This window comes from Syngnathus leptorhynchus, chromosome 17, assembly GCF_054491065.1.
Source record: "Syngnathus leptorhynchus isolate UIUO chromosome 17, UIUO_Slep, whole genome shotgun sequence".
Taxonomy (NCBI): Eukaryota; Metazoa; Chordata; class Actinopteri; order Syngnathiformes; family Syngnathidae; genus Syngnathus; species Syngnathus leptorhynchus.
Genome location: NC_141211.1, coordinates 3,241,633 through 3,266,967, shown reverse-complemented (window position 1 = coordinate 3,266,967; position 25,335 = coordinate 3,241,633). Strand labels below are relative to the sequence as shown.

The 25,335-nt window shown below is 46.2% G+C and overlaps 6 protein-coding genes and 1 long non-coding RNA gene across 16 annotated transcripts in view; 3 read left to right on the top strand and 4 right to left on the bottom strand.

Annotated features, from left to right (window-relative positions):
* LOC147043066 (uncharacterized) overlaps window positions 1–4,312 on the bottom strand; it is a 43,173-nt gene extending 38,861 nt beyond the window's left edge. For 5 of the 6 annotated variants that reach the window (XR_015068723.1, XR_015068727.1, XR_015068722.1 and 2 more), the window contains exons 1-2: window positions 3,995–4,253; window positions 265–377 (exon numbers count right to left, since the gene is read on the bottom strand). This is a non-coding gene — a long non-coding RNA (uncharacterized LOC147043066). Of the gene's footprint in view, window positions 1–264; window positions 378–3,994 lie in introns of all 6 variants that reach the window. The other variant, XR_015068726.1, reaches the window with a different exon arrangement.
* On the top strand, window positions 31–3,661 carry LOC147043067 (scaffold protein ILK-like). The gene is made up of 13 exons (XM_085936179.1): window positions 31–175; window positions 276–415; window positions 1,219–1,384; window positions 1,464–1,559; window positions 1,747–1,843; window positions 1,922–2,005; window positions 2,091–2,176; window positions 2,256–2,365; window positions 2,493–2,620; window positions 2,703–2,824; window positions 2,966–3,065; window positions 3,136–3,266; window positions 3,337–3,661. The coding sequence occupies exons 1-13, from the start codon at window positions 122–124 to the stop codon at window positions 3,484–3,486; spliced, it is 1,464 nt and encodes a 487-aa protein (XP_085792305.1). The 5' UTR covers window positions 31–121; the 3' UTR covers window positions 3,487–3,661.
* A 114-nt stretch (window positions 4,313–4,426) lies between the features above and the next one.
* Window positions 4,427–6,018, top strand: rpl23a (ribosomal protein L23a). Its single transcript, XM_085936183.1, has 5 exons — window positions 4,427–4,589; window positions 5,069–5,249; window positions 5,430–5,606; window positions 5,687–5,756; window positions 5,957–6,018. The coding sequence occupies exons 1-5, from the start codon at window positions 4,565–4,567 to the stop codon at window positions 5,969–5,971; spliced, it is 468 nt and encodes a 155-aa protein (XP_085792309.1). The 5' UTR covers window positions 4,427–4,564; the 3' UTR covers window positions 5,972–6,018.
* A 715-nt stretch (window positions 6,019–6,733) lies between these two features.
* Window positions 6,734–11,156, bottom strand: birc2 (baculoviral IAP repeat containing 2). Of its 3 annotated transcripts, none has more exons than XM_085935320.1 (12): window positions 10,855–11,156; window positions 9,716–10,103; window positions 9,285–9,565; window positions 8,822–9,121; window positions 8,462–8,741; window positions 8,293–8,392; window positions 8,146–8,224; window positions 8,008–8,056; window positions 7,654–7,896; window positions 7,487–7,585; window positions 7,228–7,383; window positions 6,734–7,056 (listed from the first exon to the last, which is right to left on the bottom strand). In XM_085935320.1, the coding sequence occupies exons 2-12, from the start codon at window positions 9,807–9,809 to the stop codon at window positions 6,821–6,823; spliced, it is 1,917 nt and encodes a 638-aa protein (XP_085791446.1). In that variant the 5' UTR covers window positions 9,810–10,103; window positions 10,855–11,156; the 3' UTR covers window positions 6,734–6,820. The 3 variants fall into 3 exon arrangements, with proteins under 3 accessions (XP_085791446.1, XP_085791448.1, XP_085791447.1); XM_085935322.1 differs by having other exon boundaries at window positions 10,815–10,944; XM_085935321.1 differs by lacking the exon at window positions 10,855–11,156 and adding an exon at window positions 10,690–10,845.
* Window positions 11,157–11,283: 127 nt separating this feature from the next.
* Window positions 11,284–22,998, bottom strand: LOC147043062 (transcriptional coactivator YAP1-like). 3 transcript variants are annotated; one of them, XM_085935325.1, is made up of 11 exons: window positions 22,336–22,998; window positions 22,204–22,246; window positions 21,454–21,524; window positions 15,065–15,322; window positions 14,699–14,913; window positions 14,143–14,288; window positions 13,520–13,621; window positions 13,238–13,317; window positions 12,765–12,883; window positions 12,599–12,702; window positions 11,284–12,530 (listed from the first exon to the last, which is right to left on the bottom strand). In XM_085935325.1, the coding sequence occupies exons 4-11, from the start codon at window positions 15,275–15,277 to the stop codon at window positions 12,361–12,363; spliced, it is 1,149 nt and encodes a 382-aa protein (XP_085791451.1). In that variant the 5' UTR covers window positions 15,278–15,322; window positions 21,454–21,524; window positions 22,204–22,246; window positions 22,336–22,998; the 3' UTR covers window positions 11,284–12,360. The 3 variants fall into 3 exon arrangements, with proteins under 3 accessions (XP_085791451.1, XP_085791450.1, XP_085791452.1); XM_085935324.1 differs by lacking the exons at window positions 21,454–21,524; window positions 22,204–22,246; window positions 22,336–22,998 and adding an exon at window positions 15,613–16,667; XM_085935326.1 differs by lacking the exons at window positions 13,520–13,621; window positions 21,454–21,524; window positions 22,204–22,246; window positions 22,336–22,998 and adding an exon at window positions 15,613–16,661.
* trpc6a (transient receptor potential cation channel, subfamily C, member 6a) lies at window positions 18,192–22,942 on the top strand. Its single transcript, XM_085935327.1, has 14 exons — window positions 18,192–18,324; window positions 18,409–18,725; window positions 18,800–18,932; window positions 18,999–19,299; window positions 19,507–19,692; window positions 19,755–19,919; window positions 20,003–20,237; window positions 20,304–20,531; window positions 20,608–20,872; window positions 20,957–21,152; window positions 21,378–21,578; window positions 21,656–21,712; window positions 21,777–21,852; window positions 21,914–22,942. Exons 1-14 carry the CDS (start codon window positions 18,221–18,223, stop codon window positions 22,039–22,041), a joined length of 2,592 nt encoding a protein of 863 aa, XP_085791453.1. The 5' UTR covers window positions 18,192–18,220; the 3' UTR covers window positions 22,042–22,942.
* LOC147043061 (E3 SUMO-protein ligase ZBED1-like) lies at window positions 22,470–25,122 on the bottom strand. Its single transcript, XM_085935323.1, has 2 exons — window positions 24,152–25,122; window positions 22,470–24,009 (listed from the first exon to the last, which is right to left on the bottom strand). Exons 1-2 carry the CDS (start codon window positions 25,029–25,031, stop codon window positions 23,009–23,011), a joined length of 1,881 nt encoding a protein of 626 aa, XP_085791449.1. The 5' UTR covers window positions 25,032–25,122; the 3' UTR covers window positions 22,470–23,008.
* Window positions 25,123–25,335: the final 213 nt, after the last annotated feature.

Here is a 25,335-nt window from a genome sequence, read left to right as displayed (position 1 = left end):
AAGCTGTACGCCAGGGGGCGCCCGAGCTCCACGATGACGGACCGGCCCATTCAACCGCAGCAGTCTGGATAACGACCCCCGGGGCGGGGCGAACTCTCGCACCCGCCGCGCTTCCTCGCTTATGGGGAAGAACTTTTTAAAGACTGGCTGGGAAAACGGAAAAGGAGCACTGACGGTAAGCTCCTTTAATTCATTGCTTTGTTCCGTTCGTTTGTTTGTCTCCCCCACAACTTTGGCTGTGCTTGTTCAGTTGATTTTACTCACCGCACTTATAGCTACACGTCCCAGACTCCAAACGGGATCTCAAGGAACAGCCCAGTGTAAACATGGATGATATCTTCACACTATGTCGAGAGGGCAACTCCGTGGCCGTTCGCCTGTGGTTGGACAACACAGAAAATGACCTCAATTTAGGGTGAGTAGACAAAATTAAACTGGAAGAGAAAAAAACTCAAGTGTGTCCGTGCCATTAAATAGTTTCCATATTGAGCATGCAGTTTGCTGGTTTTAATGATGTCATCGCCACACAATCGAGGGGTCATTATACTCGCAGCATTCCCTGAAAAGGAAGCTCATTTTCGGCCCAGACCATATATGTATTTTGACAGCCCTCATTTCCTGTGTGGGCGGGGCCAAGCCATTACGGAAGGACTGGTCACTCTTCATGTTTTCCATCACTGCATCTGGAATGCACTCATGATGAGCAGCTTGGGAATATTTCAGCCCCTCAGCCGCTCCTGGATTCTTTTTATAGCTCACGAATCCTCGGAGTGTGACATCACTTGACGGCAGTGATCCCCAAACTGCATGCACATGCAAAATGTACTATAACTCCTCTCATTAGTTCTTCAAGACAACCGAAGTAAACACCGTCAACTGACCAATCAACACGCAACAACCACAAATAATCCTCAGAGTCAAAACAGTACACAGATCCAGGATGTGTGTGTGAGATGATGATTTCAACAGGCCGCCTGCCTGGCAGTTGTCAAGCATGCTTAAAAAGACTGACAGGCATCTTTATCAGTGTGCCAGACCACCCGCAGCGTGAGAGAGCATGCACTGGAGTCTAAATAAAGATTAGGGGTGAAGAACATCATCTGACCTAAAAAAATACTCTTGTGACCTTTCACACAAGAGCAACACAAGAAAAAATGGGGAACAAAAGGGACTTGACCACACATGCCCGACACGTAACAACAACTTTGCTCTCGCCAGGGACGACCACGGCTTCAGCCCGCTGCACTGGGCGTGCCGGGAGGGGCGCGGTGGACTAGTGGATATGCTCATCATGAGGGGCGCCCGCATCAACGTCATGAACCGTGGGGATGACACCCCTTTGCATCTGGCATCCAGCCACGGCCACGCAGACATTGTGGCCAAGGTAGGCAGGCCATCGTCACGTGTACAATTCGATGATGTCATAGCGCGGAGTGACATCGTCGTCTTCATATGGCGCACAGTTAATTCAGTGCAAGGCGGACCCCAACACGGTCAACGAGCACGGGAACACGCCGCTGCACTACGCATGCTTCTGGGGGCAAGAGGCAGTAGCACAGGTACAGTACATTACACACTGAGTACGCCCCCTACTGTAGAAAAATGGCAACAACAATAATCTATTTCTATGACTAACTACCCTTACAGCGTGTCTAAAAATTGTTTAAGAGTTTTGGATTAACTTTTCAGTTTTATTGTATGGTAGCTATATATTACTTTTTTGATTATATTATACCACGTGTATAGGATCTGGTGGTGAGCGGCGCTCAGGTGTGTATGTGCAACCGGTATGGGCAGACACCACTGGATAAGGCCAAGCCTCACCTCAGGCAACTGCTTCAAGGTCAGATTGGAATCCTTCATAAATGATTCCGATTTTAAGGAAGCACTCACAATGTGTCGCTCTGTTTGATTGTTTCAGAAAAGGCAGAAAAACTGGGACAGAGTTTGACCAAGGTTCCTTACAAGGAAACCTTCTGGAAGGGCACCATGAGGACCAGGCCTCGTCAGTCAGCGCACAATTGATATGAAGACTTTTTTTCTTGACAAGTAAATTAATATCTTTTATTTCACATTATTTTTGCCTTCAGGTAACGGCACCCTCAACAAGCAGGCCGGCATTGATTACAAACAACTTTCACTTCTGGCCAAAATCAATGAAAACCACTCAGGAGAGGTTTGCGTCTCGCTACGCCTATTCGTGTGCGAGTTGTTTGTATTTATGCTGCATTGTAAGGTTTACGTGCACGTCATAGAGTTGGCAAGGTCGCTGGCAGGGTGACGAGGTGGTGGTGAAGGTGCTGCAGGTGAGGGATTGGAGCACAAGGAAAAGCCGAGACTTCAGCGAGGAGCATCCCAAATTACGGTAAAATATGGCACTCGACTAACTCAAAGAAGGTACGATATTGAAATTCAAAATCAAAACAAACCGCATAGCCCGACAACAAGTCACTGTACGGTGGCCAGAAGGGACAAAATGTTTTGTTTTGCAGGATCTTCTCCCACCCCAACATCCTGCCAGTTGTGGGAGCGTGTCAGTCCCCGCCGGCCCCTCACCCCATCATCATCAGCCCTCACATGCCGTACGGATCTCTCTACAACCTTCTCCACCAGGGCACCAGTGAGTCTTCCTCCCCTCGCATGTTACAAGCAAAACAACGCAGCCATGTGTATTTTGTGCATCTGTCCCGTGTGGTCTTCAGCTCTGGTGGTAGACCAAAGCCAAGCGGTCAAGTTTGCGTTGGACATTGCCAGCGCCATGACCTTTCTCCACACGCTAGAGCCAATGGTGGCAAGGCTGTACCTCAACAGCAAACACGTCATGGTGAGGCTGCCCATTATACTTCACTTTCCTATGACTCGGATTTCAAGGCAGCCACGGACAATTAGGACGCCGTTATCTGCACAAAATACTATCTAGATAGGATTCTGGTAGGCTAAATTAAAAGTGTTCATCAACTGGCAGATTGATGAAGACATGACGGCTAGGATAAGCATGGCAGATGCCAAATTCTCCTTCCAGTGTGCCGGGCGCATGTACTCTCCGGCCTGGATGGCCCCAGAAGGTATGACTTCCTTTCTCTACGAATATAATAAAACCTTCCATAAGCTAAGACACATCTGCTGACATTACAGCACTCCAAAAGCGCTCAGAAGACATCAACAGGCGATCGGCCGACATGTGGAGCTTCGCCGTACTCCTGTGGGAGCTGGTCACCAGGGAGGTACCATTTGCCCACCTCTCGCCCATGGAGATTGGCATGAAGGCAAGCATGTTTAGTCCAAAATAATCACCTCGGTTGCCATACTTGCGGTAACCGCGCAACCTATTTGCAGGTGGCCTTGGAGGGCTTGCGCCCGACCATCCCACCAGGAATCTCGCCTCACATTTGCAAGCTGATGAGACTGTGCATGAACGAGGACCCCGCCAAGAGGCCCAAGTTTGACATGATTGTGCCCATCTTGGAAAAAATGCAAGACAAATGAACCGTGCTCAGCTGCTGTACATGTCACTTCAAACACACATTTGACAGTAAAAATATATCTGTTGCAGTCTTAGCTTTTGCTTTTTTAATTCATGGCCTACATAGCGAACATTAAAGAAATGTATGTAAAGCTAACGCCGTAACAAAACCATTGCAATAAAAATTTTATATTTATGACAAAATGTTTACTTTACATTCAGTCTTCTTTTCATACATTTTACGAGTCTCCAAACGAACGACAGATAAGCCAAAGAACGGTAAAAACGGATATGTCATGGAGTCATTCATAACAGTAAAAAGAAAAGTGCCGTTAATTACGCCTCGCACACAGCTGGCAGCGAAGCATTTGACACCTGTATGACGAGTTCACCCAAAAAAACTTGCGGCAACCCACAACTTTCGTAACTTGTGTTATTAGCGTTGGTTCAATTTAGCCTGAATTAAATATGACTTCATTCATAAACTCAAACAAGTTATAGAGAATCTAATTAAGATTAAAAAGTCGTTACCTTAACCAACGTTCCGTAGTCCTTCAGCCAGTAAAGTGCGCCGACATGCCCCAGTCTGTCCTCAATGTTCGTTGTTCTGTCTGAAATAGCACCTACGGAGTTTGCCGCTAAATTATTAAGTTTGTCAACTTTAACTGATGCGTTGTATACGTTTTGAGGTGTATTTCAAAATGTTGACGACCTTCACTATAGTTTGAATATTTGGTACAAACAACTATCGGGCTGGTTCCCACCTGGTACGACGTTCGTCTAGTGATTGACTACTTCCGGAGAATAGTGAGACTACTTCCGGGTTCAACCGGACATTTTAAAACTTCGCACAGTTGGCGGGAGGCACAAGACATCGTTTATTATAATTTATTTTTGTTGTTTTGTTGTGTTGGTGGTGGTGTTACCCATGTACAACGTTAAAACTAGAAGTGTTCGGAAAAAATAAAAATTAAGTCAAAGCCACCACATGTACGCGATAACGATGACGTGTAAGTCTCACCACGGCCCAAATATCGCGACACTTTATCTCGCCCTTGCATTATAGCGCTGGAAACCCCACTTCAACTTCCTCTCCCCAACATGGCACCGAAGGTGAAGAAGGCAGGTTCGTGTCTGAACACTTTCATGTGTCAAATTTCAACAAACATGCGGCTTTTAGGGCACACCGACATACAAAAGACAACAAGAAAACAAAAGTCTTCATGATTACTTCCACATATGCTAACTACAGGCCCGCAACCTTGCTAACAACGCGTGTGAGTTTACCGGTCTGCATCTGCTGGGACATGCTCGGCTACTCCAAAGCTAAGCTAATAGCACCGATCTGACTATTTCGTCATTATGTCGAAAGATTTCCCCGATTATCGTATGGTCACTATTTGGATCGTGTTTATTCTATTTGTCGATTTTAGCCGTAGTAATGGTTGTTTATCATGAAGAATATCATATTAGCTCCACAAGACTAAGCATGCTATCTGAACAAAATCGTTTGCTGACGAGCACCAGTAAATAAATGGTCATTTGACTTTCATCACGTTATTTAATATCGCATGCCGTTCCTTTAACATTCTGTTAACATTCTAGCGGTTCCCGTCAAGACGGAAGTCAAATCGAAGGCTCTAAAGGCCAAGAAAGCCGTTCTTAAAGGCATCCACAGCCACAAGAAAAAGAAAATCAGGACTTCTCCCACCTTCCATCGTCCCAAGACCCTCCGTCTGCGCCGGCAGCCCAAGTACCCCCGCAAGAGCGCCCCCCGCAGAAACAAGTAAGAACCTCTCTTATGGTGACTAAAGGTGCAAGTGATGCTGAATAGCGATCAAAGTATGAACATCCCATGTGTCCAACTTTTATAACGACTGATGCACCAATGATAAGATGACCAAAGTCATGCTCAACATGTTGCTCAAGAGATATGTGGCACTAAGAAATGTCCAATGTTGTCCAGGTTGGATCATTATGCCATCATCAAGTACCCACTGACCACCGAGTCAGCCATGAAGAAGATCGAGGACAACAACACGCTGGTGTTCATTGTAGCTGTCAAGGCCAACAAGCACCAGATCAAACACGCCGTCAGAAAACTCTACGACATCGATGTCTCCAAAGTCAACACGCTCATCAGGTGCGTACGTTCACACCGCCAGGTCTTGTGAAAGGGTGTGCTGGAAGACGGGATTTTAAATCATAATGGTTTCTTTGCAGGCCGGACGGCGAGAAGAAGGCGTACGTCCGCCTGGCGCCAGACTATGACGCGTTGGACGTAGCAAACAAGGTAAGTTTGAGTCAATTCTTTCAAAAAGGTTCAATTATGAGAATCAGTCCTATGCATATGATGCTAAACCAATACTGAATGTTAGTGATTGCATTTCAAAGGAACTTCTGATGCCAGGACAAATCTTTGCCATTGCACCCAGTAACCATTTTGTTTCCTCGTCTAATGCGACCTCTCTTGTTTTTCTTTATATTTTACAGATTGGAATCATCTAAAATGGTGGAAGAGACTTGTGGGCTAATAAATATTTGTATAAACCAAACATGAATATGGTCTGCTCTTTGTATTCATAATACATTATTCTAAATCATTACATGTTTATTTTGTCGATGCCTCTATACCCGTTCTAAGACAACCCTTTTTCTTTTAACCTTTCACCTGGGTGATTTGGGATAAGTTTTACTGGGATGGTAGTGTCGCTTGACAGCAGTTAGTTACGCTGATGTCAAATCTAGGCTGAATGACTGCGTGTCGGTGAATTTTGTCTAAAAGTGACCGTTTAAGCCAGGGGTGTCCAAGCTTTTGCCTAGGCAGGCCACCTTTCATAAAGTGAAGGTGAGCAGGGGGTCAATAGTTTTTTGGGGCATTTTTTAACTACAAACGTTTCATGCAAATACACATTTATGAAATAATTTTCATTGTCACAATTGTATTAATTTTTCAAATGACAAAATAACCAAATGTAAGCCACTTAGGCAGGTGTGAACAACTCTAAAAACGCAAATTCTGCTTTTCATTCATATCTGAAGAGTCAGATAACATTGAACAAACTATGAAATACCTTAAATTTTAAGAAAGAGTTTAAAATTATTTTTGCCTCATGAACACTTTTAACAGGAGTTATAATGCAAAGTTGTCAGGCCGGATTTTGGACACGCCCAGTCTAAGCTGAAACCATGAATGCGTTAATTTGCTAAAGCCGATTGATTCTTAAAGATTCTTTCAACACAAGGCATGAGTCGCGATTCTTAATCATATTTATAGATGCGTGTGATGAGCTTTATTTAGCAACTAGCAAGCTGTGTGTTACATTCATCAATGATTAACGCAAGACCACAGTGGTTTTATGAGAGGAAGGTGCGCACCGTGCCTTTGACCAAGCCTCGACAGATGGGACACTTGCGTAGGGACGGGGCGCAGTCCTTGCACACCACCAGGTGTCCGCACGGGATGAAGACGATGTTGACCTCTTTGTCCATGCATACTTTGCACGTTCGCTCCTCCTGGAGACGCCGCAGTTGCTCCTCCATTGGAAGACCTGACAGGTCTTGGCTAGGAGATGCTGCTTCGTTGGACTGAGCTAAAAAAAAAAAAAAAAAGACATCACTATAGTGTAGCAGAGAACATGGACACTGGGATCTATTTAGTGGATATAGAAATTTTACACAGCCCTGTTTTTGTGTTAAAAGAAAAAGTTGTACAGACATTTGGGTGTGTTAACATATTCTACCCATTGACAGTGTTTTTGTACCCATGAGCTCTCTTAGCAGATGCACGTCGTTCTTTTGGATCCAGTTGCGAAAAACCTCTGCGGCCGCGTTGCCTTTTGTGAGGACCAGCTCGATGAGACGAGCCGTCTGCTGCTGCGGCGACGTCTGCGCCTGAAGCCCGCTGTATTCCTCGGCACCTGCGCATACAATGGACATAATAATTATCGGTGTAATTTCCCAGATGGTCATTGGTCTTAACGTCACATTTATAGTAAGTCCCAAGTGTGAGCGTTTACGTACTTAGCACATTTTGCTCTCGGAGATGTTCCAAGACAGGCTCAACGCTCTTGAGCCGCTGCACCAGAGCTGCCTGGTGGCGCTTGACAAACGTGAAACCGTCTGGAAGAAAACGTACAATGACGTACGTTCAACTGAGAGGACTCGGAACGGTGTTCCGGGCGACATACCCGACGCCATAGCCTCGGCCATCATCTCTCGCTCCTCCTCCCTTTTCTGATCCTCGGCGCTGAGCAGGTCCGAGACCAGTTCTTGAACGGTGCGGTAGTTCTCGCCGCTGCTGAGGATCTTGCTCTGAACCGTCTGCTTGACCAGGCCACGCTCAAAGCCCATTTCCAGGGCTGACTTGATGACCGGCGTGTTCATCATCACCGCGTCCTCGCAACGCTCGTCACCCGGGCCCAGATGCACAACTGACAGAGAAAATATAAGCAATTATTGATAAAAGCTGGCTTAAGTCTCCAAAAGTAAACTTAGAAATGACAAAAGATTCTTCACTCTGTTGAAGGACACTTCAAACTCACCTGGTGGATCCACAAACTCTCTGGAGCTGCTGTCTCCGTTTGTCAGAAGCTTTTGGAGGAAACAAACACGGACCATGAGGGATTTGTAGATTTAAATTTGAAAAAAAAAAAAAGATATTGATGCTTTGGCAATAAAACCTGCTCAAAAAGTCGAGGGAAGCGCGCCTGAATTTGATGCACAAACTCTTGACCTTTCTCCTGCAGCAAATATTCACACCTGAACGGCAACCACAATATTTATTTGCTGGCTCAACATTCACAATTATCGTGAGTTATTTCCATTACCGTGGAAACCATTTTGCATGTTCCACCCAGGGATCGTCTCCTGACTCCCAGCAGCGCAAACCTCCATCACAGCAGAAGCACTTCACGTCATCGTTGCGACCTTAGCACAGAATTAGTTATTTTTGGGAAGGAAGAAAAAAAAAAAGTAAACTAATCGCTGTTGACTCACCAACGTAGTAGAATCCGGCCTTGGCCAGTTGTTCGGGCCTGACGGGGATACGCGTGGGCCAGTTGACAAAGGTGAGCAGCCGTTCGTCACTCTGCCGCATAGACGGGTTGGACACGTTGTTGAGGGCGGCGGACGACAACTGTGAGGACGACGACAACAAGGGCGGCGCCGCTCCTGCCAGGGACACGTTGTCAGTGCGGTCGCCTCGCACAAAGCGGCAGTTGGGGTAGTGGCGCTGGTGCTCCGACGAGGCGCGATCGCCCGGCTCCCAGTTGCTCAGCTGTAGGTGACACGCGCGGTTGGCAACAATTTGCAACTCACGGTTAAATCACACGGTTTGGTCACTGTGTGAGAGCGCACCTGCCCGCCACAGCTGAAACAGGCCACGTGGTCGCCTAGCCCGAGGAAGTAGAAGCCGGCCTTGGCCAGCTCAGCGGGCGTGATGGTGGACAGCGTCCATGTGTGGAACGAGTCCAGGCGGTCCTGCTCACGCCGCATGGCCGGGTTGTGGCAGGCGGGCCGCTGGTGCGACATGTCCTCCACGCCACGGGAGCTCAGCGGGCTAGAAGGCGGCGGCGGCCCGGAGAAACCCATGTTCAGGTAGCCCGCCGGCTCCTCGCCTGGACCTGCCGCTGGGTTCGCTGCGGCCGGACCCGGAAGCTAAAAGTAAAAGAAACAAAACGATCAATATACTCTACAACTATGTTTAAGTAAATGTTGAAATCGAAATGAATATTTTAAAATATCTGGCAAATAAAATATGTTAGAATGAAATATCATAACAAAACGTAAAAAAAAAAATGTAGGTGAGCGGATATCTTACCGGTACGATGGTGGCGACACGGAGAGGCGAGAAAGCCGAGTGCGAAGAGGAGAGCAGGTTGGCGGTGGATGGCAGACTCTGCATAAAGGGGCAGGACGGCGACAGCTGCCGGTGCTTCTCGGCGGGACAATCGCCCGCCAGCCAGCCCTCGGCCGTCACGTTGCAGCGGAAGCACTGCACGCGGTCCCCCACGCCCGTGTAGAACCAGCCGGCGCGCGCAAGGCTGCGCTCACTGATGGCCGACGCCGGGAAGCGGGCGAAGGTGGAGATGCGGAAGAGTTCTGCGGGACGGGGACCTTTATTTAGTTAACAATTCATTTCATTCAAGAGAATACATCATTTTCTTTCAGAAAAAAAAAACATAAGGAAGCATCTGAAGAGCATTTGTTCAATATCAAGGATTTAGCGAAAGGCTTTTTGAGGTGAGCTACCTGAGGAGTTGTCATACTGCAGGTCAGGTGGGGGTCCGCTGCGACAGAGGCCCATCAAAAATGGATTGTTCTTCAGTTGAACTAGAGTGTCCATGGTTTTTGGGGATGAACAAGACAAGTAGCAAGTTGTCGGTGTCCCTCGTGAGAGGAAGATGTTTGAAATGGCTCACTCAGAAAGAGCAGACAGCAAAAATTTAACTGATGAGCCAAAAGCCAGTGCAGTGCGTCTTTCCATCCTCAGTCAAACAAAATGGTTCCGATGAGCAAAGAAAAAAATATATATACATATATATACATATATAGAGATATAGCTATATCTCTATATATAGATATATATCTATATATAAAAAATAGATATCTCAAACCTCATCCCCCCCTCCTTCAGCACCTGGAGAAATACAAGATCAAGTGTCAAATCATGTGAAATCATGTGATGAAGTATCACATAATCAATTTTAAATATGTCCTGTCATTACAAAAGACAAGTGACTGTTAATGGAGATGCCACGCCCCTACAAAGATCTTAGATTTTCATCTTGCAATAAAACAGGAAATCTACACAAAGTTCAGTGAAAAATAAATTGCTGCCTTTGAGTGAAAATAGATGGTATCACGAGACAGTGGAGTTGTTCATGTTTCGTTCATAATGAAACCGGAACTTCACAAATTGAATTGTGGGAGTCTATCATACACTAAAGTTAATATTAAACCAGCTGCCTGATATTGTTTGAAGACCATATACCCTTTCAATACATACGTTTGAGTGAAAACATGTCCAATTAAAGGGGAATTGTGTGAGATTTTCCAAACAAAAATGCTCAAATCGGTGTCTCTTTGATATGTAGAAACGCTTCTGTTTCTTTCCAACCGTTCAAGAATATTTCCTGAATAATCATTTTCTTTATTTCATGAGAGAAACTAACTGATTCTACCATTTAATAACACGTAAAAGTAAAGAAAAGTACGACACTCACGTTCGCTGTAAAACGAGAAAATGCCCTGCTAACGCTACTAGCTACCCCGAGCTCAGGGGGAGGTTTTATCGATAAGAGAACGAATGTCGTAATAAGTTAGGGGGGAGTAAAAAAATAAAAAGTACATCAAACGATGAGAAGTCCCACGGCTGTCGGTACACTCACCGCAGGTTACGTCAATGAGTCAGGCTGCGGAAAGTCCCGATAGCAGCGAGCTGCTAACTGACTAGCTAGCTAGGCCACTTCCGGGTTCGAGCGAAAGTGAACTCAACGAATACACTATTTGAAAAAACGAGTGCCAATTAAATTCACCCCCAGATTGTACAGTCGTTTAGTTTGTACAAGTTAATAAGAATAAAAGGCTAAATTAACACAAAAAAACACGAAAAATAACTCAAAAACACGTGACTGCGACGAGTCATCAAAAGTTATTCAGCGTTATTCATTTCAAATCGGGTGTACATGAAAAATACAAAATCCCCTTTCAGTTCCAAAATAGTCCGCTGATGCAAAGGTTAAAAAACTACACAGGCACTCGTGCACAATCTACATGTTTTTTTTTAATTATAAAACTATTTTGAAAAAAATACCATGTTTTTATTTAAATGTTTATTATGTATTTCAAACAATTAGTGAGAATAAATGTATACATAAAGCGCATGCATAAAAAGGTACAAAACTCTGTAAATAGATAAAGCTTATGTTACACATAAATTCATAGAACATGGAGTGTCATGCATCATCCTAAGATAAATAAACTTGTGTTGCACAGAAGGGGTATGAGCGATACATGTAAATATATTTTTTTTCACACACACAAACACACCGCAACATTTATAATTATGATGCTCCATTAAGCGACCTTAAAATAAAGTCTTCATTTGCTGTTTATTGGCAAGATAAAAGGTTGTAGTGTAGTACCTTTAATAGAAACAACTTTAAAATGGCCGTCTCCTAAAATCCCACACAAGAAGGCTAAACCATAATATTAAGAACAGTGCATTTGCTTCCTTAGCCGTTCCTAATCTTTTAACCCTCTGGTGTGGCTCATTGGGTGAAGGAAACATCAGGAACGGCTCTCAGTATGAGAAACCACAATAGTCAACATATTTTACGTTAAATGCTTACTATTACTTCACTAGATAAATGCAACACCTTCCCTTCATTTCAAGATTTTTTTTTTTTTTTACTGTGGATTAGTGTTCCTGCATTCTGGTATTTTGTGCAAAGTGACAGTTATGAATCTGAATGTGCATGGCATGCACTTTTTCACTTTGTGGATTATTTCTGGCTGTTTTATTTCTACTGTGCAATGTGGTGGCTATAATGGATAAAAGGTATGAAGAGCCATAGCATGAAGAATATGACTCAAGTATTGTGACTGTGTATTATTTCTGACGTTGTGGATTACTTCTGGTCATTTTGTCGAGTTCCACTGAGAAAGACTGACTTTCAAATGGGCTTCAGCACAATACAAATGGCCGTTGACCATGTGGAGTCTTCCAAAAGCCCCCCAAAAAGGAAGAATTCCGGCATCTTACCACTGAGGTGAGATTACTTCAAGGGTGCCAGCATTGGACGTTGGTCACGTGTTGGCAAATGAAGTCCTCTGTCGTGTTAGTGTCAACAATCCACACAAAGTCTTCTCGAAGAGGACACAAAATGGTGTCTCTATAGCCAGGTGAGCAGGCTGTCCCTGTCCATGTGTGAGCCGGACAGGACCGTCTCCATGTCCATCAGGAGGTCTGAACTCAGACCCTCTGGGATGCAGGGCATCAGTTCCTCACTCTCGTTCATCACGGGCATCGAGTCCTGTAAAATTGGCGACTCGACGCACTCGCCTACGACACGGTTTCAGATGCATGTTAGCATTTGAGCCATTTTGATTCCATTGAGCATTGAGCATTACCGGTGTCCATGTGGTCCACAGAAGCGAGTGCCAGGTCGGATGAGCGTGGCAGGCTGCTGACGCTCAGGCCGCTGTCGGTGCTCTCATTGCGAGAGTGAGCGCCGCTGCGAAGGAACAAATCATAAACAAAACGTCACATGACAATGATGATGATGATGACGCTTACCCGTTCAGCGTGGGTTCATAGGTGGGTGCCCGAATCCTGACATCCACAGGTGGGGCAAGTGTGTTCCTGTCAAGATCAACGGCAGCAGACATCTGGTTGCTTCCTCCTCCAGATATGTCCTACATGACACATATGGATAGATTCACTCACAATCTAGCCTTACATTTGGTGCGTCTCTGCACAGAGGTTAAATTCATCAACTGAGCGGTACTTGGGCAGTGTTTCTTTTATATACCACTAGAGGGAGCTCGTGCACTACAAGTGGTAAATGACATGTAATGAGCATATCAATGCATTAATGTAAATACATCCTGTAAATCAATGGAAAGATTCCACGATGGCACACACTTTTGCACTTTTTCATGCCCCCATTATGTATTTATGTTGTAAACGTGCCAATAATTGCGCCGTGCTCAATGGCTCCTCGTGGATAAATAAACGTTTGCCGAGTCTTGCCTGTCAGTTATAATCACCTGCGTCTTGAGCTGCATTTGTTGCTTGCATCGCAGTCTTTCTTTTTCCTTCCGCTGCTGCATGACCAAGCTTAGGAGGCCTGTAACAAACAACAAAAAAAAGCAACAAAATAACTAAAAAAAAAAAAGTTCATTCATGTCCTTGAGGTCCAAGTCGACAGTTTTCTTTGATTTGTTTTTTTTTTGCGATCTTCCCGGTTGTGGTGATGTTAGTGGACAAACAAGCACCTGTGCAGAAGCTCACACCCTCCCCCAAATAATACTGGACTGTGGCGGCGCTACCTAGACGCGGGTGGAGCCACGTGGTGCTCTTATTTACGTGATCGATGTAGTACACGTCCCCTTCGGCAGTGGCGGCCTGCTCCCAGCCTTCAGGCAGCCCACCTGAACAGCAGCGAGAGCACACATGAGCAGGAGAAGACGCACAATCGGAGCCCCTTTTTTTTTTTTTTTTATGTCCTCTGAGCAAAAGACCCAACTAAACGACAAGATATGAGTCAGGCTAACCTTGAGATACGAACGGAGATGGTGACAGTGAACTCAGTTCAACTCACTTCACAAAAAGAGACAGTTTGGCTAATAGCCAACAACCACCCCCCCCGCCCCCTCCCCGACCCCAAAAGAGCATTATCGAGAATTATATCAAATTGTGTTGAAGACTGTTCAATATAATTTTCGTGTCAACCATTTTAAACTGCAATGATTGCAGTGGGATTGTGATTCGATTCGTTATGGCTGGAGCTAGCTAGCTAGCATTCCATGCACATTTATTGTCTTTGGTAGGCACTATTGATTGATGTTATTTTGTTTTGTTGTTTTTCTTCAAGTGGCAGGTGGAGTGAAGGAAGACCTGCAAATGGCTGGCACCAAATTAAGCAGTTAATGCAATTATTTATAAATAATACCTGCATCTGGATTGCAGTTCGGCGGCGTGGTGGCCGGGTTGCTAAGGGAGTGGGCGTGGACCGGGGATGGGCCGGGGTGCGGTGGGGCGGTAGACTGGAGTTGTGTCAGGCGGGGGTCATGCCAAGTGGTGGTCTTGTCCAGGTGGCTGGAGACACAACACAAATAGGCACGTACACAGCAAGTTAGAACAATGACTTGAAGGAGCGGGACTGGATTGACCAGTATGACAACAAAAGTGGATGTGCATGCGCACACGTGTAAGAAACTCACAAGTCACAACAACAACTTTCCATTTTGTTATTTGCGCCTTTAAGTTGTTTTACTTTGTTGCTTTTTCGGGACAGTGTTTCAAAAATGTTTAGTGCTTCAAATTTGGGGTTTCAAGACCGCATTAAGGGGCCTGGTAATAGTTCCAAAACAGGCCTAGGGTTTAAAATTGGGTTTCAAGACAGGATTTGGGTTTCAGAGTACAGTTTCAAACCTGAGTTGGGGTTTACAATGAGGTTGCTTAGGAAGACTAGATCAGCGCTTCAGGGACTGTAAAGCTGCTCTTACTTGAGAAAGTATCGTTGTCCGGTCGGCGTCTTGGCCATCTCCCAGCCGTGCGGCAGCGGCATGTCATCAGGGATGACGGGCGTGGCGGTCGCTGCCGCCACGGCTGCGGCCACGGTCGCTGCGTCGGGCATGTTGACGGGTAGCGAGGCGGGTGAGGAATGGGCACGCACGTGGTGAGGCGTGAGGGACGCGCACGCGCCACCGTCCGAGCTGGCCTGACGGAAAAAACGGGCAAAAACAAAATATGTTTTGAAAGAAGCAGAACAGCCATTGTGAAATTGTCGAGAGTTTAGACAACTTATTTTAACACTTGAATGACAAAGACACCATCCGGGTTCCCAGGAAAGGTTTGGAACACTTCCATACCTGTCTGGAGTGCGTCCGGGGGTCGGGCGGTTTGAAGAAGGAGTCGGGGAGCTTCCGCATCCTCATGGGCAGCGAGGCAGGCTGCTGGGCGGCCTTGGCCGGGTTCATGACGGCGCTGAACAGGGCCTCCAACTCGCTCTGGGAGTCGCCGCGGACGTGCACCACTTGCTGGCCGGCCGGGGGCGCGCTGCCGCCGACGCGGTGCGCGTCCATGTGGGGGCCTTTTATGTGGTTCACACGATTGACAATAACAAAAAGCTGCAAAACAACATCTGACATTAAGAATACGCGTGGACACCGTTGTGTTAGTGGTGGTGTGTTTGGGGAGGGGGGGGGGGGTGCAAAACTTGCAAGACAATGCGTGACGTGGTGCTCGGATTGTTTACACTACTCCCCCACTTTCCTCTTGTCCCCCCCACACCCCAGCTGAACTTTACCAGAACTTTTTAAAGTTATTTAGAAACACGCAATCAACACGCGAGTAAGCGCGCGGGTGTGTGTGGGGAGAAAAAATAGGGAAAAGTGCAGACAACATGCCTTCCACATACCTTCACGCAGACAGACCGTCTCCCCCACTCCTTTCGTCAAAATTCACGCTCAGTGACGAGAATAAAACTACAACAGAATCCCACGACTCCTCGAGAAAGAAATCCACGCAGCTTGAAGTGGAACAAAGTGCGTGGAACAAATCACGACGACAAATCCAAACTTTTGTGCGTGTGTGTGCGCGCGCGTGCACATCCACGTTCCTGCGATAGTGCGCATGGGCGGGGTTGCAGCCTTTAAAGTCGCCGCTGCACCAAACCTGTGCAGCCATTCGCACTAAAAATATCAAATTTCGCCACAGTTGCACCTAATACACACAACAAATTATGTATTATAGTGGCATTTTTAGGCGAAAACAGAAACATAAGCAAGAAATAGCTTTGAAACCCGACAAACACACCCCTTGGTGTATCCTAAAGACTTGACAACATACAAGTCAAAACTGAACATGTTTAATTCAATATTTTATATTGAGATAAGTTGCACTAAAAGAAAACATCTGCCCGGTATAAGTGAACCACACAGACGGTGTGCGCCTCCTCGTGGAGCGCATAAGTACTGCACACTGTGGGTTAAGGGAAAAAAAAAAACTCGCACACCATTTTGTTATTGTGTTACACATTTTGCTCCAACTGCCTATAATTACTACAGATCGGAGGATTTTTTTTTACAGTAGTCTTATGATTAGCTAGAGTTTGACTACGTTTGCCATTGCCTCTAGTTCATGGGCTAATGCTAAGCTAACAGCTGGGGCTCATCCACCGTATAACAAAGGACACATGTAGTTGTGCACCCCTGTCCCCCGCCCCGTGTTTGTGGGGCCCCCTAAACTGTGGCCCCTGTCGACTTGCACTTGGTGCACATTCCACAGCATTCGCCATCTTTCATTCACTTGTTTTCTTTTCCAAGGAGGTGAGCGTCTCCATCTGGACTCCGGAATGTTCTCCTTGCTTCCCGTTTTAACAGCCCAGTTCAGGGAAGAAATTGCTCTGACCCTGCAGGAGGCGTCTTTTCTGTCATAATGAGGAAACGTGACGCGTGGATGTCGTGGGGGGGGGGGGGGGGGGTAAAAATCCAAGCGGCCATGTTTCCCCTTTCACATCTGGTTTCCATGATCGGAAATCACGTCTCGCTCCCGGCACATCAAGACAAATCGTCTGCGCAGCTTATTTTTCAGAGTGAAGAGTCTTTCTAGAGAATGCCATCACCCCCTAACACACAATACCCGTAACTCCCCCCAAAAAATCTAACTGCAGTTACAAGCCTAAACCATAACCCAAAACAAATGCGACCCAAACTTTTGAACTCACTATAATCGAAACCCCTAACCACAATCCCAAAACCCAAACTCTTGTAGTGCTCATTTAATGCTACCATCTCTGCTTTGGGGTCATTTGTACATTGAAACGCAATTAGGTTTATGGCAACTCTTCTCCAGCAGGTGGTGCTGTTTACCATCCTTGTGTTTGACGTAAGAGTTTAAGTTAGCATCATTGGGTTATAATGTGTAAATATTTCAGTTTGAAATGTATTACAAAAAAAAAAAACGTTAGTTTTCCGTTCTATTAAATTAGTTTCCATGAAGTTAGGCTATATGAGACTGAATAAATGGCACCAGACTCACCAGGTGGTTCCCTGCACATTAACAATGTATACACTTGCTTTTTACAGTGTTTACATTGACAAGGGGCATACGTTCTGCTCACACCTTCCCTCCCTGCACCATTCTCCTCTAATAAAGCTTGATGCCATAAAAAGTCTAATGTGTGTGATCTTCACCCATTGGGCCCTTAAAAGGCAACTGGGGGGCCACAATCTGCACATCAAGCAGCCTTATCAGATATGCTCATGTTGACGTCATGAGGTGTTATGTCCTCAACGAGGCGCTCTAGTAACATAAATTAACTCGGTAACCAGAAGAAAATGAAGTGCAGTTTCAACGTTGCATGTCGACGCGTTTGTGTATGTGCAAAAATGGGAAGCCGTTTTCCCACAGTGGACAAGGATCTGTGCAGGGTGGGAGGACACAGGAAGCAAAGTCTGCTGGGAATATGGACCCCGAGGAATCTCATCTGCTGTTCATCATCTATCAGTCAGTCGGTGCACGCACACACACTGCAGAGCGGTTTTAAATAGCTTCACAATGTCTGAACATAAGAAGAACATTTCGGGGGTTGTTTTTGCTAATCAACACGGTTTCAACAATGTGACTATTGACTGAGAATATAGAATCGTTCAAATGGAATAGAAGAAGTGTACGGCAATTCAAAATGGTTAGACTGTAGATGAAATAAACACTAAAATAATACATAAACAGTGTAGGCTCAAATATGAAATGTTATTTTGTTAACATATTTAATGTCACCATGCCAAATGTTAAAATTATGTTGAATTTTGTTATGTTGAATAAGAAAAAGTTACTCTTCACCCCACATATAAAGTTTACTAAAATGTCCTATCCAATCTACATAAAAGTGAAGCAGGACCCTGAAGGATGCATTCTTTCTCAAGGAGTCCAACAGGACAGAGGGAGGGAGGGATGAAGGAAGGGAGTGGGGAAAAAAGTCCAAGTACACTCTCAATGCTCACTTTGTCTGATCTCCTCCCGGGATGAACCACAGGCAGGCGGCGTCAGCCACCGACACCCCGCGGGCCAGGAGTCGCGACAACCTGCTGACATCCGATGACTTCCCCGAGGATAACCGATGGTTTGGGTGAGTTTCACAAACTTCAGGATTGCAGTTGGAAGGTGTAAAAACATGACCGATAGTTTTGTCACGTTTACCACTCTGTGGCAGCCACAGCCAACTGCTGGCTCGGCTCAGCGCCGTCAAGCGTCGGCAGGCCCTGAGGGGCCCGTCCCATATGTTCACCGCACCGTCCGTGGGCCCCTCCGAGGTGGAGCAGCGCTTCTTGGAGGCGGCCGAGTACGGCAACATCCCCGAGGTGCGGCGGATGCTGCTGCAGGTGCCGCACCTGAACGTCAATACGGTCAACTACATGGGCCAGAACGCCCTGCAGTTGGCCGTGGCCAACGAGCACCTCGAGGTGACGGAGCTGCTGTTGGGGAGGCCGGACTTGGCTCGGGTGGGCGACGCCCTCCTCTTGGCCATCAGTAAGACAACAAAAAAAACGCAATGACAAGATCCAACCACATGAAGGAGACAAATAACATTGTGGACATCGCAGGTAAGGGTTACATCCGAATCACCGAGGCACTGCTGGCGCACCCTTCGTTCCGAGACGCCCATCGTCTGACGGCCAGCCCCGCTCAGGTGGACATGCTGGATGACTTCTACGCTTATGACGAGGACGGGACGAGGTAAGACATACAGGAAGGGGGGGGGGGGAATCCTGGTAGGTGTTGTCAATGCTCATGGACCTGCAGATTCTCTCACGACGTGACTCCTGTGATCCTGGCGGCGCACTGCCAAGAATTCGAGATTGTCCATACCCTTCTGAATAAAGGGGCTCGCATTGATCCGCCGCACGACTACTTCTGCGGCTGCAACTCGTGCAACTATCAGCAACAGTTTGACTCCTTCAGCCACTCGCGCTCTCGCATCAACGCCTACCGCGGACTGGCCAGTCCGGCTTACCTCTCCCTGTCCAATGAGGATCCGGTGCTGGCTGCCCTGGAGCTCAGCAACGAGCTAGCCATGCTGGCCAACATCGAAAAGGAGTTTAAGGTAACTTGATAGATATTACGGTCAACCGCTGCTATATCAGCAGTCGAGCGAGTAAACGCACAACCTTTGACGAGACCGAAGGGAAACGTCAACAAAGGCCTCGATCTTATCTCGGGAGTGACGTTTGTTTTGACGTGCGTATAAGGAATTTCTACGAGTGTTTAACTCGCTCATGTTTTGATACAACCCACATGGTTTCTCGCAAAGAACGACTATTGCCGCTTATCCAGCCAGTGTAAGGACTTTGTGGTGGGCCTCCTGGACCTGTGCCGCAGCACCCAGGAGGTGGAGGCCATACTGAACGGTGGAACGGACGACGAAGACAGCTACGACCCGCCCGGTCGCCCGTCCCTCGCACGCCTCAAGTTAGCCATCAAATACGAATTGAAAAAGGTCGGGTCGGAACCTACTAAGAGGGATTGGCCGCAGTAATACTAACTCATCTTTTTTTTCAGTTTGTGGCTCATCCCAACTGTCAGCAGCAGCTGCTAAGTATCTGGTACGAGAACCTGCCCGGGTTAAGGCAACAGACCACCGCTATTAAACTACTGGTGGTCCTGGCTGTGGCTTTGGGGCTACCTGGGTTGGCTTTGGCCTACTGGTTCGCGCCGTGCAGTAGAGTAGGTTCTGCCAATCATCTCAAAACTCCCATCAAGCCGAATTTGGTCCATCTGATCATATCCCAACTGTCTTTGCCCACCAGATTGGGCGGGTGATGAGAAGCCCCTTCATGAAGTTCGTGGCCCATGCTTCATCTTTCACTATCTTCCTGGGCCTGCTGATTTTGAATGCCGCAGACCGTTTTGCAGGAACGGCGCTGTTGCCCAACATGACCCACCGAAATATGCCCAAAGGGGACACGGACCCAATGCTGCTCTACCGCATGACCACAACGCCTTTCACCTGGATGGAGATCCTTATCATCTCATGGGTCATGGGTAGGCGATAAAGCAAATTGATGGCTGGATGGAGCCGGACATTGGCCTCGTGTCCTCCTGCTGCAGGTATGATCTGGACCGAGGTAAAGGAGATCTGGAGTCTGGGGCCAGGGGAGTACCTGGTGGAACCGTGGAACTTTCTGGACTTTGGGATGCTGGCAATCTTCCTAGCCTCCTTCGGTTGTCGCTTCTCTGCTCTGAGACACGCCAGCTTTGCTCAGACTTACGTAGACGCTCATTACACCAACCTGACAAACGTCACGCTGCCTCCAGAGATACTCTACTTTACCCTTGGTGACTTTTTCTCGCCAGCTCCGTATGTAGACTTCTGGTATTCCAACCCAGTATCCTGCCCTGTTTTATTTTGCAGCACGGATCCACTGGTTGCCGTCAGACCCTCAACTAGTCTCTGAGGGTCTGTACGCAGTGGCTGTGGTTCTGAGCTTCTCCAGGATTGCGTACATCCTCCCAGCCAACGAGAGTTTCGGGCCTCTGCAGATCTCTCTGGGCAGGACGGTTAAGGACATTTTGAAGTTCATGGTCATCTTCCTGCTGGTATTTCTGGCTTTCATGATCGGGATGTTCAACCTGTATTCTTACTATCTGGGCATCAAGCAGAACGACGCCTTCACCACGTGAGACGAATATCCCACAACCCACTAAGAAACTGCATAAAAATCCTTCACGTGTATTTTTTTTTTTTTTTTTTAACGCAACAGCTTGGAGGAGAGCTTCAAGACGCTTTTCTGGGCCATATTCGGACTGTCTGAGGTCCGCTCGGTAGTCATCAACAACGGACACAAATTCATCGAGAACATCGGCTACGTCCTGTACGGCATTTACAACGTCACTATGGTCATCGTGTTGCTCAACATGCTCATCGCCATGATCAACAGCTCCTTCCAGGAGATCGAGGTTTGACGGATCACACGTCAAGTCATTTTCACTAATATTTATGTTGGGGAGAAATAGTAGATTTTAAAGGGAGGGAAAACGACAACGAAACGCGTGATAGTGCCATTCGTCAAACTTGTTATGGCAACGAAGCTAAAACAAAAATGTCAAACTCAACCCAATAAGGAGGGTGGTCGTAGAGTTTTGAACATAGGGCCACCAAAGTGTCATTTCTCTGTCCACCAGGACGACGCCGACGTGGAGTGGAAGTTTGCTCGGGCCAAACTGTGGTTCTCTTACTTTGAGGAGGGAAGGACCTTACCTGTGCCTTTCAATCTGGTTCCCAGTCCCAAGTCACTGCTGGGCCTGTCTAAATGCGTCAAGTCTCTGGTGCTGCAGTATGTGAGAGGACAAAAGGAGGACAAACATGAGACGCAACTTAATAAAGTGATTGCTTCCTATTCAATAATCCTACTTCCTGGAGATGTCACAATATGTTTTTTCTTTATATTTTGTGGTTTTAGATGGGAGGAGGGAAAAATCCAGCATTCAGTGGTTCCGCACGCCCCTCCAGATACCAGGTATCGGCACCACAAAACGTTCTGTTATTTTTACAAGGTTCATAGTCAACATTCGTGTATGCAGAAAATCATGAAGCGTCTGATCAAGCGTTACATCATCAAAGCTCGAGCCGACAGGGAGAGTGATGAAATCACGGAAGGTGAGCTAGCGGCTAGCAAAGGGTGGACCAAAATGTTTGACAAAAATATTCTTTTGCTTAGGCGAGTTGAAGGAAATCAAACAAGACATCTCCAGCCTCCGCTATGAGCTTTTGGAAGAGAAGTCGCAGAACACAGAGACGCTGGATGAGCTGATGAGGAGACTTGGGGACATCACCACATCTTCCTGATGATATTTTCCAAGATTTTTTTTTTTTATATATATTTATGCAGCTTGTAAAGACTACAAACAACTTTGCAGTCTAGCAGCTACATTAGAATCATATGTAAAAGGTTCCGAGTGTGTATTTGATATGTATTATATCATCCACCTATATTATATAAAAACTTACCCAATTTTCTTGAGCATCGTCAGAATGACTCAGGAAAGAAAGTCTGGAAAAAGAGAGTGTTTGAAATGGCTCAGTGTCAAGAGAAAAAAAAAAACTTCTGTTAATCCTCAAAGTTGATAATGAAATACTCACTGGTATATATTCTTTATCCTCCGCAAAGAGCGACTTCTCACCGCAGCCCATTGACAAGCTGGGAACCTGCGGACATGCGTCTAAAATTCCTTTCATCACACAAAAACTCTACATACTTGTTCTTGGATCGCATGTAAACGGCACAGACCTCATTTATTGAACTCAACATGGATGATATGGAAGGAAAATAGCACGATTTGTACCTTTATATATCTCTGAGTGAAATATAATACTGCCCAGGCATACCTAGTCAATTTAGGCAGAAGCCACTTGCCTAAGTGTGGCTTGATGGCAACATCCATTTAAAAGAAGCTCCTAAATTTGCCTTTTAAGCCCAACTAGCTTCATGTTAACAAACCACAATCATCCATATGCACTGCTAACAAATAGCATTTGTCGCGCTATACTTTTTTTTTAAGCTTACAACAATAAAGATATGAATTACGGGCAGAACATTTGACTGTGTTGGAATGTGGACAATTTTTATAATTTTTTTTTGGGGGGGGTAAATGTGATCATCTTTGTTTTATGTTGTAATGTGTTAATGTCTATAAATTCATTCATTCATTTCATCCCAATAAAAAACATTACAAATAAAACCTTTCTGATCAGGTGACTATAACGCAATCGACCCTGATTTCCTATCAGATCTGGTAAAACGTCATTCAGATATTTACAGATTTTGAGCCAGGAAAACCAGACGGTCCAAGGCATCTGGTTTGAGCGCATCCCTATGACACGGTACCACGTTGCCGTCGGTGCTAAACGCTCTCTCTGATGGCGCGCTGGTGGCGGGAATGCATAAATACTGGCGTGCTAGCTTAGCAACACGAGGGAAATTGGCCTGGTGGCATCTCCACCACTCGAAAGGGTCCACATCACTGTCCACCTCTGTAATCTGCGAGTAGATTGTCAGCTCATTTCTGATGCTTTCCTCTTCTGACATTGTGACGCCATGCCTTTTGAAAAAGCTGGCCAAAGTCTTCCTTCGTTTTACCTTGGTGGGTGGATCAGGTTCCGCTTCTGAACCTGCAGCCCCTGGGAACCTATCCCGCTCAGTCTTCATTAGTGATACAATCTCCTCGACGGCTCTGGACAGAACCCGCTCCACCTTTTCTTCATCAATGTACTTGGTTCGAAACCGTGGGTCGAGAAGCGACGCCATGTCGAGCAGATCGTCCACGACCAGGTCAGAATAGTTCTCGTTCAAATCGGCTAAGATGTTTTTCTTCACGTCCTTTATCAGCTGGGTGTCCTTCTCGTCCTCGGCCAGGATGGATGTGTTGAAGAGCTGGAGCACCGGCTTGAGGTAGGAGACGCTGATGTATAGCTCTCCTGACAAAGCGTCTGTGAAGTCCTGGAGTGGACTCAGCGCCTTGTTGACGGCCTCGAGAACGTCCAAATCTTGCCAGCTCGGGACCAAGTGTCTGCATTTCTTGTCCTCTTTTAGAACGTGATTAATGGCCCGCTCTTGCTCAAGCACTCTTTGGATCATGGTTTGACGCGAGCCCCACCTGGTCGGCGTCTCTGTCATGAGCATGTGGTTTGGAAGACCTAGATAGTTCTGAACAATGGCCAGATCCCTCCTTTTTTTCCTTGAGTAAGAAAAGGTGGACACAACTTTTTTGCACACGCCAATGGCGTGCTGTATGCGGTCGTCTCTCACACCTTTCTCTATAAAAAAAAACCAAATACATTAATTGTCTTACTTAACTTATATTAATTTGGGAAAGTACCAAGTATTGGTATCAGCCTAAATTCAGCAGATAAGTAGATTACAAAAATAATCAATAGTTGCAAAATAGCTGTCGCTTACCTATGGCATGGTGAAGTCTGTGACCAAAGCACTGGAGTCGAGTCCACCTGTTCAGTTCCACAGCTTTCGTGACGTTCTCGCCATCGTCGGTAGTGATGGCTACGAGTTTCTCCTCAGAAAGCCCCCAGGACTCAAGCGCCTCCTGCAGGCCTGCTGCAAGTAGTTCTCCAGTGTGGTCCTCAGGAAAGTAGCTGGTCTGCAGACAGTGACTTTGCAACGACCAGTCGTCACTGATAAAGTGAACTGTCACGCCGAAATAGGGCTCCATGGTGTGACTAAACCACATATCAGTGGTCAAGGCGTAGTGGCGCACGGCCGCCATGTTTGTTTCCAGCTTGGTTCGGCGCTTCTCGTACAAGTTTGGGATTGCAACTTGGCTAAAGTACTTTCTGCTCGGTACTTCATAGCGGGGATCCAATGTCTTGATCATGTGCTTGAAGGCTTCTTTTTCGACTGTATTCAGAGCAACCAGGTCTTTAGCAAGGTGGATGGTGATTGCGTTAGTTATGTCAGTCCAGCGTTTGCTTTTCCTATCGTATGGAGCCCCTCTGCCAGACGTCTCTTGAATGTTTTTTTGGTTGCCAGCCGATGTAAAGGGCGCCGTCTTTAACTTCATACATTCTTCATATTCCGAAACATGCCTACGACAAAGGTGGTGGAGCAAATTGCTCGTGTTCCCGCCAGTGGCGGCAACTTTAGTGAAGCAAATCTTGCATAGAATGTTTTTTTGGTCGTAGTCATATTTTTTGAAACCAAAATACCTCCAAACCACAGACACGGCTCCTCTTTTCGTCACAAGTTCGTCTTCCCCCTCATTTTGTTCGACTTCTGAAATTTCCATTTCAAAATGTTCATTGTTTTTCTTATCCATTTTAGCCATTCGGCGGTATGGTTTACATACACCGCGCCTCGAAGTCACACCGTGCCTCACATTGAAAAAGGTCCGATGTGAAACAGTGACCCGCGGTGCACCGTCCCGCACGATATGGCGGTAGTCAACTTGAATGCCACCCGGCTATATTTCACATATTTTTAAAATTCTATACCACAAACTAATTAATCAGGCAATCCTAAATGACTTTAAAACAACCTGAAAAAAAAATAAGTTGCATGAAATGGGCCAATACACATTATGAGTAGCTCATATTGTGTATTATTAGATTCAAAATTAAAAAGAGAGAAAT